The following is a 12,071-nucleotide window of genomic DNA, read 5'->3' as shown; positions in this document are numbered from 1 at the left end:
AAAAAAATTATACCATACATGAGGGCAATACCTTATTTACGTGGCTATAAATAAAACCTACATCTGACCTCTTAATTGTTCTTATGTTTCAGCATATTTGGGCAAAAAGTCACTTGAAACATGGCAAAAACCCCACACAAATGAAAACAGCTTCCAAACCACATACATTGACTGACTGCAGAAAAAAATCAATAATATTTTAATAGTTGGTGAACAAAGAAAACCAAAACAAAACATCTCTCTGGCTTCCAACTACTGTCAATGGCTCTTTGATGGAATTCATTCAAGAGCAGCAACATAAAGGTTCATTCACAAGGCTGTCTAACAACTCCAGAGGAATGAGAGTCACCAGCAAAGCAAAAAAAAGAAAAGCCACAAAAATACCAAAACCCACCCAACGAAACCAAAAGCAGTTAACAGATAGGAAAATACTGCAATGGATAAATGTAACCGTTTAGTTTAATTTTAATCTCTCATATCTCTGTTTTTTCCCTGTCTACCAACTAGCTGGGCTTTTCAAGAAGTCGCATGATTCTCGCCTTTCAGTAAAATGCTCAGATCTGAAATCCTGACCTTACAAAGGGATTTAAGAGTTCAAAACAAGGCTTCTTTCACACTGTCTTGATTCCTTTATCATATCGTGACGCTCAGCCACCTTCACGCCATCATTTTCATTGCAGGATTTTACCAAATCCTTACAGCAGTCATCCAGACATCATTACATGACTGGTTAGTACCTTAACTAGGTTGAGGATCAGTCTGATGTAACGTGGAATTCTCAAAATTTGTTACCTCAGATTCACCTCATTTCCATTCTGTAGTATTTTCATACAGTGATTAACACACTTACAAGTAGCAGATCCAAACTGTCATGTTCTTTAGGATAATAACAAGTAAAATAGAAGTTTGGTCGGAGAGCTTATAAGTAAGGGATCTGTGGAGGCATTTTAATTGTACGTACATAACTTGGGGGCCTTAATTAGACAAACTTACCTATGCACCTTACATACAGCCCAAGCGCCTTCAGCCACCACCCCTTCAAGGGCCTTTTATCCCTATGCACCCCACAGATCCAGTGGGCAAGATAAGTCCTTATGTTCTCCACTGCTAACAAAGCACACGCCTCAAACTTCAAACACGTGGCAGCTGTTAGCTCCTCCTCTCTCAGCATTACCTCTCAGCTGTCTTCTATCAAACAGTCCTTTCACTCTGCATGCTTGAAACCACAGAAACAATGCTGTGTCTTCTAGTCCTTTCATAGCATAGCACACAAAAGCTTGACCCATCTTCAGTATCATACTGAAGCCATAGGTATCTCTTTCACATGCTTCTCCCAGCTGGCCTGCTTCCAACATGCATATGTCCCTCTGAGGACTGTAATTACCAGAATACCTGTACTTACTGTACAGCATAGGCAATGAAAAAAGGTTGTTTGAAAACCACCCACTTTCCCCATAGAGCTGGCTATTCTCTTAATAACGCAACACACATACACAGGGATACAGGGAACCAAGCTGCTTGCTCCTGCTGGCTCTGCACTCAGATGAACTGCAAGACAACATGACTCAGCCCCAGACAGCTACCAAGTGCACCTCACAGATCATAGCTCTTGGCAGCGTGTGGAATATGAAAAGAATGACATAACAACAATGAAAACAAAACAATTGAGAAAAAGAACCAAAGATTTAACGAGTTCAGAAAAAACGTCAGACCCACTGCTTTATTCACAACCAAACCAGAGAGAGCAAAAGAGTGAGCAGTCACTACCAACTTAATCTTACACAAGCTGAGCTCCAAACAAAAAAAGGATAGGAGAACTGCCAGTGAAGAGCTTTAAACCAACATTTAAAACAACACAGGGATGACAATAATTTAGAGAGCCTACAGTGAAATGAGAAGCTTCCAATCCACTTAAGGCAAGTACCTGCCAATTCGTATTTTAAAGCTATAGAGGAACAATGACCTTTGAGGAAGACGTTATTGATATGATTTTACTGTTGTATGTGTGCCCAGAGGATTAACATTTTAAGTCAACGGGAAGATACCTGCACTAAAAATACCTATAAATGACAATATAAATAAAAGGAACACTGAAACACTCTACAACTTTTTCTGTTTTTCCTAACTCCTATTTTATTAAAAGTCAAAAATCAGGAAAAAAAATCAAGAAAAAGGACAATCCATTTTAAAAAGATATTTACAAAGGAAACTACTATGGAAGACACACTTGCTGATATTCAGAAAACCAAAACTTAAAAACAGTCCTCTAATACAATTGTCTTCAGAAAACAGCCTCAGAGTTTTTAAGTGTTGTATTTTTGTTTCCTTGTACGCTAATTAATTAAAAGATTAACACTTGCAAAGCATAATTACTGCCTGGAACATCTTCAAAAGAATCTGAAGTCAAACGTCTTGCACCCTATGCAGGTAAGCCTCACTCTTTTCTCCCCAGCATTCACAGGTAATATACAAATTTGAGAATAAAACTTGCCATAAAATAAAAGCGTAACATACTAATCAGGTGGGGTTTATTTACCATATCCCCACAGAAAGTGCTCATATCAAAATAAACATATATAAAGGGGTGTTTTTAACTAGAAAGTATTTACATATTCCCTCACCACCTTTCAGAGCGGCAGCACGACCCTTGCAGCCCTCACCGCTTCATGCGGCTCTCCAGCCCATTTCCAACACGGGACACCTCAGCACTTGCTTAACAACATACCTCATCCCCTTTCAAAAGCCAAGAAAACAAGCCAGACACAGAGAAGGAAAAGAAGTTCCCTGTCTTTGTGGCCACAAAAAACCCCAATAAACTCTCAAAAGCGTGAAGGGGAAGCGCAAAGGCAGAACACTCAAAAAGGCGTCAATAACGACTATTGATTTTTAAGGCACATCAAGTGCCCCAGCAGGCAGGAGCACCACAACTTCACCAGAGGAGGGAGGGACACGCTGCCACAGCCCCCGGCCATACCTTTAGCCCCTAGACACCCTATAGCCACGGACAACTCCAGGATCTCCCCTCATCCCCCCCGCCCCCCTCCCCCGAGGGGCCTCCAGCTGCCCCCTCAGCCCCCAAAAAGGCGGGCAAGCCTGGCGAGGCGTGACCGGAAGCTCCACCTCCCTCCCTCCGAGCTCAACCACTGGTCAGTTTTCCTATCACTCCCAGCCCTGCCAGCCCCCTCCTTCCCGCCCCCTCCCCGTCTCCGAAGCCTTCTCCCAGCCGCCACCCCGCCCCGTTCCCAGCTCCACGCTCACTTGCTGGCGGACACGTCAAGCAAACGCAATTTCGTCTTCTGATTGGCTGTTCCGAGGCGGTGTCTCCCGCCTGCGAGCAGGGGGCTTGGTTCCCCGGCGTTGCCGCCCGCCCTCCCCCGCTCCCCTCCCGGCGCGCATGCGCGGGGCTGAATGTTGTCCTGGGGGTGGGCATGTTCCGAGGAGAGGAGCGGTCGCCAGAGCGCCGCGGGGAGGGGGCGGGGGCGGGAGCGGGGCTGCCGCCGCCGCCGGGGAGCCAGCCTCACTTTCTAGGAGTGAGGGGAGACCATAGCCTGCCGGGGGCTGCGAGCGGTGCCGCATACAGACCTGTGCGTGTGCATATATCTGTCTCTCTCTCTCTTGCATGTGCCTGTAGGACTCTCTCTCTCTCCCCCTCTCTCTCTCTCCACACACGCGCGCACATACCCACCCACCGGGCGGGCTGGGCTGTGGTACGGGCAGGGCGATGCGGGCGGCGGGGCAGTAGCTCCCCATGCTTCCCTGCGGGGCAGCGGCCGCCCGCCACCAGCAGCAGCAGGAGCCGCAACAGCGCCACAGGGCAGAGTCCTGCGGGGCGGCCGGCGGGTGCGCGGAGCCGGCGCCGCGCTCGCGCGTGGCGATCGCCAACGGCCGCCCCCGGCGCGGCGGCCGGGACGGGGCGCGGGCGGCGGCGCGGGATGCGCTCCGCCTGCCTCCTGGGGCAGTGAAGCCCGCCGCCGCCGGAGGGAGGAGAGCCTCGTCCGACGAGACGCTTCGCCTGCGCTCCGCGCCGCCGCCGCCGCCGCCCCGGGCTGAGGACGGGGGAAGCGGCCGCCGCGGGGGGCTGAGGAGCCTCCCCCACCCCCCCGGCTGCTCTTGGCTTTTCTCGGCGGCGCCTCTCGCTCTCGGCACAAAGCCGTGCGGTGCTACTCTGTACGTATGCGTGCGCCGGCAGCGAGGTCCGTCCGTGCCTGCCTGCCTGCCCCCGCTGCCCGGCCGCTCGCGTGCCTTGCGGATTTCTGCCTGCCTGCTGCCTTCGCTGCTTTTCTGCTCCCCTCTCCTCCTCCCCCCCCCCTCCCCGCGCCGCGGCCGCTGCGCGTCTTCCGCTTTTGTTGTCCGGTGACGGGCATGTGCCCGCTGCCCGCCGGTACGGCGGGGTCCGCGGCCGCCCGAGCGGAGGGGCCGGCGGGGGCAGGGGAGCGGCGCGGGGTGGGCCGGGCCCTCGGGCAGCCGCGGCCGGGCCCCGCCGCCGGCGGGTGGGTTCCCCCTCCCGCCTGTTGGTGTTGACAATAAATCCGGGATCTCTTCTGCCAGTGTAAGCTCGGGCCAGGTGGGTTTACGCTGTTTGTCATGCAAAGTTAAACTTGTTCCTAAGCCTGCCCTGGTCTTGCCCTTTCCTGCCTGTGAAGAAGGAAGTGTTACCTCACTGGCTGCGGCGAGTTTTATGACAAGATGTTTTCGGAGCACCTTGTGAGTCTGTGTTTCTCTGTCGTTGCGGCCAGCTTGGCTCCCAGATGGCCAATTCCCTGAACGGCCGGAACCCGCGCAAGGGACGGATCCTGGGCTTCATTGATGCCATTCAGGATGCTGTGGGCCCCCCCAAGCAGGCAGCTGCCGACCGGAGGACTGTGGAGAAGACCTGGAAGCTTATGGACAAAGTGGTGAGTGTCTGTGTGCGTTCGTGTATACACGGAGTGGAGAATGGGGCTATTTAAATAGGTACACATGGGGAAACAACGTCTTCCTGTAGCTCTAACTGCTATGCTGCGTGTGCCTCGGGAAGTAAGGGGACTTATGTTTTAGGTTATTTAAGCACCATTTGTCTTCCCCCCCCTCCCCCCTATGGCCTCTGGCTATGTTTTTTTTAATCTTGGTTTGTGGAGGGAAAACAAATGTGTGTGTTTGCCTTAGGCTATTGTTATTTTCAGATCCTTTAAAATGACTCAAACTTGAAGAGCTGTCCTAACGAAAAGCTGCTTAACTTAGAGTTGTAATCACATACTCTGTGCGTTTCGTGTTGGATCACGTTGTTAGTCTGCAAACAAGACCTCTGAAGTATGAAACTTCAGTTAAGCTAATTGTCCTGTGAGACATGCTCATGATGGCAACACAGATACGTTTGTGCTTTTAGGAATGTGCGTGGGGACTGGGGGATGTCACTCTTGTCAGTTTAGTAAACAGATGAGTGTGGCACGCCTAACTTTTAAGTGTGTGTTCTGCATTTTAATGATTTTTAAGTACTTCTACTCTTCATTTTGAAACTAGAAATGCGCTGTACTGAAACTCATTATTCAGGAAGTGGGGGGATAGACCATAGTTTTTTAGATCTTCTAGTTCTTCGCGCCAGCCTGATACATTTTTTTTTTAGTATTACACAGAATGACAGCTTGTATGATGGTAGATTAGCTAGGAGAGTTCCTTACCAATGGTAGGAACAAGTTGATTATAACACGGATAACTGTTCAGGAGATGCAGGCACTCTGTTTTGCGTATGCGGTGATACTTGAGACTTTCCTCTTGAAACTGCTGGGGAGTGAGGATTACTACCTGTTAGCCTTGGGTCTGTATGGCAAGAGGGTTGTGAGTTTTTAACTCAGTGATTCTTCATGAATTAGTGTAACCATTTGCTTTCCCTGTGGCTCTTGTAAAATGCAGGCGTTTAACATTTCTTGAAGTTCATAAGTAGTTATACTGACATGGTAGAGATCATTTCATGTTATATGCCTTGACAAGTGCTAATTTCGAAGTATTTGGTTGAGCCCTTGTATGCTCTCCTTTTTGATGCTCCAAGAATAGCATCTGTATTTCCACCACGATTTCTGATGATGATTATAAACTTAAAAAACAGCCTTGATAGAAATGGTTATTATCACAGAGACTTTGTTGACATTTCCCTGTTAATGATCAGGATGCTGTAAACAGCATCTTGTAATAAGAACTGCAAGTATAAATACTTTGAAGCAGGCACTCTTCTTCAGTAGAAGGAAGTGTTTGGCTTGGAAACCAGGAATCTCGTTCGTCATCGTTGAAACCACGTGGGGAATGTATGGCTTAATTTCCCCCTGTGTCAGGCCATTTACAAATCCATATGGTAAGCTTGTCCCCTGATTGGTTTGTATATTCATGGTTACCAGAAAACCTTAACCCTGCCGCTTGGACTTGTGGATTGCTTTTGCTCAGCTAATATACGGTAACTGTGTTTGTCATGGTTACAACAGAGCATCAGAACAGCCAGTAAGGCCTGTTCTTCAGAAGTCACTGGAAAGGCTGGACATTGCGCTGTGCTTTCTTTTTCATTTTACTGGATAAGTGTCCTCAATTTGGATCTTTAATGTATCCTCTTTAAGCTGCTGTCAGTTAATCAAATTTTATTTCCAAATTATATTAAAGTATACCAGACAGAATGATGTCATAGTGTGAGAATGCTGTAGCTTGCTGCTTGAGTTTTTAGCATTTGGTACTTATAATGAAAGGATGTGTTTGAGCAAATTTAATATGTTGGCAAACAAATTTAAGTCTCTCAGCCTTATGTGGCAGTAGGCACAGGAAGGTCATTTTCTCCTCTGACTAGATCAAAACCAGGGATTAAAATCAGAAATAGAAACCTGCTCGATCAACTGTTGTTTCAAATCCCCTTTCTGGAGTGTGTCCTACGACTGATTTCTGTGGTGGGTCACTGATCAAATTAATACCTAGTGAAGGCGGTAGGCTCTGCAAAGTCGGTAGGTTGCCACTCATGGTAAGATTGTGGCTTTGAGGCCTATTTTGCTTGTTGTAATAACAGTCATTATCCTTGTTTATTCTTTAACTATAATAGCTGTGATAACCATCTTTTTTCTGCAGTGAGGTAGCTAAAGTTTTCTCCCGTTCTAAAGATGTTAGGGAAAGGGAGAATGGAAACAAAGCAAAGCTATTATCTTGACCAAAGGGTGAAAAAAGAGCAGTCTTAAAACCTAGGGGCAGAGCTCAATAATTTCTGGTTTACATTTCTTTCTTTCTTTCTTTCTTTCTTTCTTAAAATTGCCATTCTTTACCTTTCCTTCATTCTGTAATTTTCTCCCTTGGCAGATGAGATTTTCTGTATGAATTATTTGTTTTCAACAGTAAGGGATTAACCAATACTACAAATATTGCTACTCTATAAGAACCATACTATGAGAGTGGTTTTATGGTGTAAGTAAAAGTTCTGGCTACTTAGATACCATGCAAACTTCTCTGTGTAGAATTGGTTGTATGTCATGCTTTGGAATTGTTCAGATTTCATGGTAATGTTTGTTTTTCATGGGCTGATGCTTCAGCTGTTAGAATAGGCAGAAGGTTGCAGTTCTGCTTAAGCGTCTTCTCTTCAAACTTCTGTTACCAGTTTGAAAAAAGCAAGGGTTTTGAAAGAGTTCTTTAGCAGGACAGAACGTTGGGGTAGTGCTCTGGTTAGAGCCCTGTTTGTAAAAGTTACTGTAAGCAACATACTTGCAGGGAATAAAAAAAAAAAAAATCTTGTTGTAAGTAATCAGTGAATGTGAATTGTTATCTGTCTGTATATCTTATATCTGCATCTTCCTTTTTATTCTTCATCTGCTGGGATTGGTACTTTCTGAGGTTTACTGATATGTCTTTTTTATATGAATTTACAATACTTATTGCATTATTAAAGGGGCATCAACTGTTAGCACCAACGTCCAGTTTCCCTGCTGCTTTTCTCATGGGTAAGCAGTGGCTTTACCATTAAGAACCAAAAATATTTTGTGTAATTCCTTTGCAATGCAAAGGCTAATATTCCTTTTATGGTTTGGAAGGCTAGCCCTGCTTTCCAGTGCTAGCATTGTATAAGCAAGTTGACCATATATCTCTGAACTTCTAGCAAGCAAATTACTGTTTTTAAAACATGATGTGTATTTTAGAAAGTTCATATCCTGTAAATAAATAAAAAATAATATTGTTAACAAATAACTCCAAATCTTCCTTTAAACTATGCATAAATTACATGGGATTTTTTTTTTCTGAGATTCTAAACCTAATGATTTTAAACCCTAGAAACTAGCTGTGTATTATTATTAGAGGATAATGGTTATCTTGAGAACAACTTTGGGAGAGAATGCCTATTATATAAACATCGGAGTAGTTAAGTTAATTTACTGCTCGGGCTATTTAGAGTTGGCAGTACTATTGTGCACACTTTACTATTGTGGGTTTCAGGCCGATAAAATTGTGACACATTCTGAACAGGATTTTTTAAAACAGGAATATTTCAGCAACTTTCCATCACTTTTCAGCACGCTTATGAATTGTGCCTGAAAATAATTATATTTTCAACTGTGAAGATTAACAATATTGTCTAAGCTGTTTGGGCGCTCTCTCATGGCCCACCCAGTTGTTTGACTCTGACTATATAAACTGGGATGGCGATTTGATTTGCTTTTTAATAATTACCTAAGAGCAAATTAGAGTGAGTCTCCAAAGCTCATACTGTTGACTCAGTGAGTAAAAGCTGTATTACCTCTGTAACTTAGTGATGTGGTTTTCTTTAAATTAACATTTGTCAGCATCCAAATTTTCAACAGCATCTGAGTGAGTACACAGAGCACGGTAGTTGAAACTATGTGTGCGTTGGTTATTCTTTGCAACATTTTGTGTAATTGTTACATTAATGTGCAACCTTCCAAGTCAATTAAAGGTCATTGTTCCACAAAGGATCTAGAAAAGGCAATCATCAATCATAACCATCGTATTCTTCAGTGTGTTACCTGGTCAAAGTTGATAGGAAGTTTTATGTTCTGCATACACTGTTTGTGGAAAAAGAATAAAAATTTAAACAGAGAAATGGAAGCTTCTCTTTTTCTAATCAGAAGAAAGTATAAATGACCCTCCAAAGTCAGCTGCCCTTGTGCATATGTAGCATCAGCATTGTTATTGCTTATTCCTCCAGTATGGAAACATATGGCACAGTTGCAGTGTGGTAGCTGTTGAACAAGCACTTACTGTATTCTCAGCTGAAAAGATCGGTGATCGATCACCTCTACTTATATTTTGATGAGAAGGCTTCTTTCAGAAAGAAAACTCATCTTTCCATCTTTCTGTGGAAAATAAAATGCATTGCATTTAATGTGATTTCTGGCAGGGGGCTGTATGATGAACATTATGCTCCTTCATATTTCATCCATTTTCCTGGTTAGCCCCTCACCGATTAAGTTCTTCAGAATTCATTGTTGGTAGCATTGTGTGTTGTGGTTTTCTGGAGAATTGTTATGGTATCTTATTGCAGAGCTACCTTTATGCTGTCTGTGTTGTGTCAAAGTGTTTGACTTTTTTTGTACTGCTTGGTGGAAGATACTAGTTCAGTAGATGGTTTCGAAGTGTAATTTTGGAAGTGTGCAAGCACTGGTGCTCCGATTGTGCTAGTCTATTCACTGCAGCTGAAAACAGTGTTTAGCGGATGTCCTACTCATTAGATACTTACTCTGTTTTAGCTGTGTTACTTTCCTTGTATTGTCTTTGACTAGCATTAGGTGTTTAAACAGATTCTGTTAGGGCTGCTATACTTTGCTTGAACAGAAGTTCTTTTGTCAAACGAGTCCAGGGCTTTCAACTTTATTGTTTGCTTTAAAAAGTGAATAGAAGATACCGTTTTACGTAAGAAATTCATTGTCTAAATACAATAGGCATCATTACTCTCATCTCTGAAGATGCTATGAAATAATGCCTTATAATTTAAGTCAAGCATCTTCAAAAATGTTATGAGTAGTGGGTTTTTTTGTTGGGGGGGGGAGGGGGGGAGAGAGGAGAGGCGGGAACAGGGGGTTGGGATTTTTCTCCATAGGCACTAGAGTAAGCTTGTCTGGAAGTTCCTGAATTAACTGTTTCAAAATCTGTTTCTGGTAGATTAAGGTAATGCCTTCGTTCTTCACAATCAGAATTGCACTCTATTGTTTCTGAGATTCTGGAGTAAATACTTGGATTTATCCTGAGTGAGGTAGTGAAAGGAGCTTGGCTTTGTCTCCATTTATCTCAATGAGAGACATTTCTTACTAACTTGCTGACTGACTGCTTTTCATTTTTTAGACTGAATGCTTGCTAAATATATACATGCTTACTTCCAGTCATAACAGTACACAAATCTCACAGTGATATGATTCATGTCCGCTCCTGAAGTGTTGGTGAGGGTTGTTTTGTAAAGTGCAATATGGAGGTCTTTATTTTTGGCGTTTTTTTTTTTTTTTCTTTTGTTTTGAGTTCTGTTTTCTTTTGAAGAAAGGTATGTGTGCCACTTCTGGTGCATTGGTAAATCTTTTGCGTCAGCAGATGTCATTTCTGATTGCTTACTTTTAATTGTGAACTGCTGTGGTATGTGTCAGGACATCCTGACTCTGGAAACCATATGGTTTACCAGCCATCTCTTTACAAACTTACTTCCTTTGGACTGAAACCTTGTGTACTCTGTAAAGTAAAGAAAGCCTTGTACTACTTCATTGGGTCACTGACTTGAACTAAATGTTAGCATTTTTTTCAATAAGAATGCGTAAGACTGATTGAGTTGTACTGTAGAAGAATTTTTGTAGGACTCTCTTGAAGGCTTGTTCTGGAGTTGAAGGTTCTAGTAATGTGCTGTATTTATCTCTATAAATTCAGCAGAAGGTGAAGCCTTGTAAACCATGATGACCACAGGATCCTGTTTTGATGTGTGTCTGACTGTATGTAATGATACTGGACTGAAGAAGACTTTCTAGAACACCTGAAAGAGAAACTAATTCTTCTTTATAACTGGATGTTCTTTTTGTATAGTTGAATGGACCGACTGTTGAAAACAGACCAATCAGCATAAGCAATTTGCTTTTTCCTGTTGTTTTTATATTTTTAATGGTACTTCTAATATGTAGGAAACCACTTATATTCTGCTTGTTGGCACATCTGATCAAAAAGATAGACTTCAGAAAGAGAATTAATTCTTTGATCGTGAGATTTAAGTTAGAATAAATAAGCAATTCAAAATGATTGCAGCCTTCTCTGCTTGTGGTCTGCTCTCATTGCTGACTTTTTTCCCTGAATAAATATTTTCTTCTTTTCAGCTGTTTTTTTCCTTGTGCGTGTTGCTCCAGAAAGTTGTAAAGCCTAATCAGCGATACTGATTTGTGTCATCTGTAGTTGGCTTTGGGAGAATGTCAATCTTGTTTCAAGTTTTCACTAAATCAGAAATCACAGAGAACAAAAGTTCAGATGAAAAAGTCTATGTTTTTCATAAAGGCTTTCACTTCTGTCTTTGGGATTCCAGTTCTTCTAATTCTTGTACAAAAAGAAATTCATGTTTGTCTCTGCATGGATGATCTTCAGATCTGTCTACACATGTAAAATTTTTTGCTCATGTTTCTGAAATCTCCTTAAAGAATTCTAGCTGTTGGCTTAACTTCAGTGTAACTAAAAGAAATGTTTAATCTCCTTCATAAGTCTCTCTTGTTAGTTCCTTCCTTGATCTTCTGGGGTGATACCATCATCCTGCCTTCACTCAGGCAACTCCTTTACTTGAACTGCTCTTTTGAAAATTGTGTCTGAATCTTTCAGACTGAGATATGATTCACAGACAAATACAACCTTCTGCATCAATCCATTCACCTAAAATGCTCATCCAATTGCTATTTTGTGTATCAGTAAGTTAAACTTTGCTTTTCTGACCTTGAAAGAATGCCATCATATCCAACCTTTATGCTTTGAGAATGCTGCTGCAAGCATCTCCTAACCCACAACTTGGACCGTGTTGTCCTTTTCTTTATCCTGATAACCTTCTCTTTATCACATGAAATATAAACAACTTATTTTTAGTTTCAAAGTCTCTTGCTGTCTCGCTCTTG

General features: G+C 43.1%; 1 protein-coding gene across 2 annotated transcripts in view; it reads left to right on the top strand.

Moving 5' to 3' along the window:
- The first annotated feature begins 3,534 nt into the window (after window positions 1–3,534).
- Window positions 3,535–12,071, top strand: part of CBLB (Cbl proto-oncogene B) — a 136,111-nt gene continuing 127,574 nt past the window's right edge. Inside the window, exons 1-2 of one of the 2 annotated variants that reach the window (XM_076350328.1) lie at window positions 3,535–3,584; window positions 4,737–4,895. In XM_076350328.1, the coding sequence (XP_076206443.1) occupies window positions 4,749–4,895 (147 nt within the window). In that variant the 5' untranslated portion in view covers window positions 3,535–3,584; window positions 4,737–4,748. Of the gene's footprint in view, window positions 3,585–4,122; window positions 4,168–4,736; window positions 4,896–12,071 lie in introns of those variants that run through there. The other variant, XM_076350334.1, reaches the window with a different exon arrangement.

Source organism: Aptenodytes patagonicus, chromosome 1 (genome assembly GCF_965638725.1).
Source record: "Aptenodytes patagonicus chromosome 1, bAptPat1.pri.cur, whole genome shotgun sequence".
Lineage (NCBI taxonomy): Eukaryota > Metazoa > Chordata > Aves > Sphenisciformes > Spheniscidae > Aptenodytes > Aptenodytes patagonicus.
This window is presented reverse-complemented; position numbering and strand designations above follow the sequence as displayed.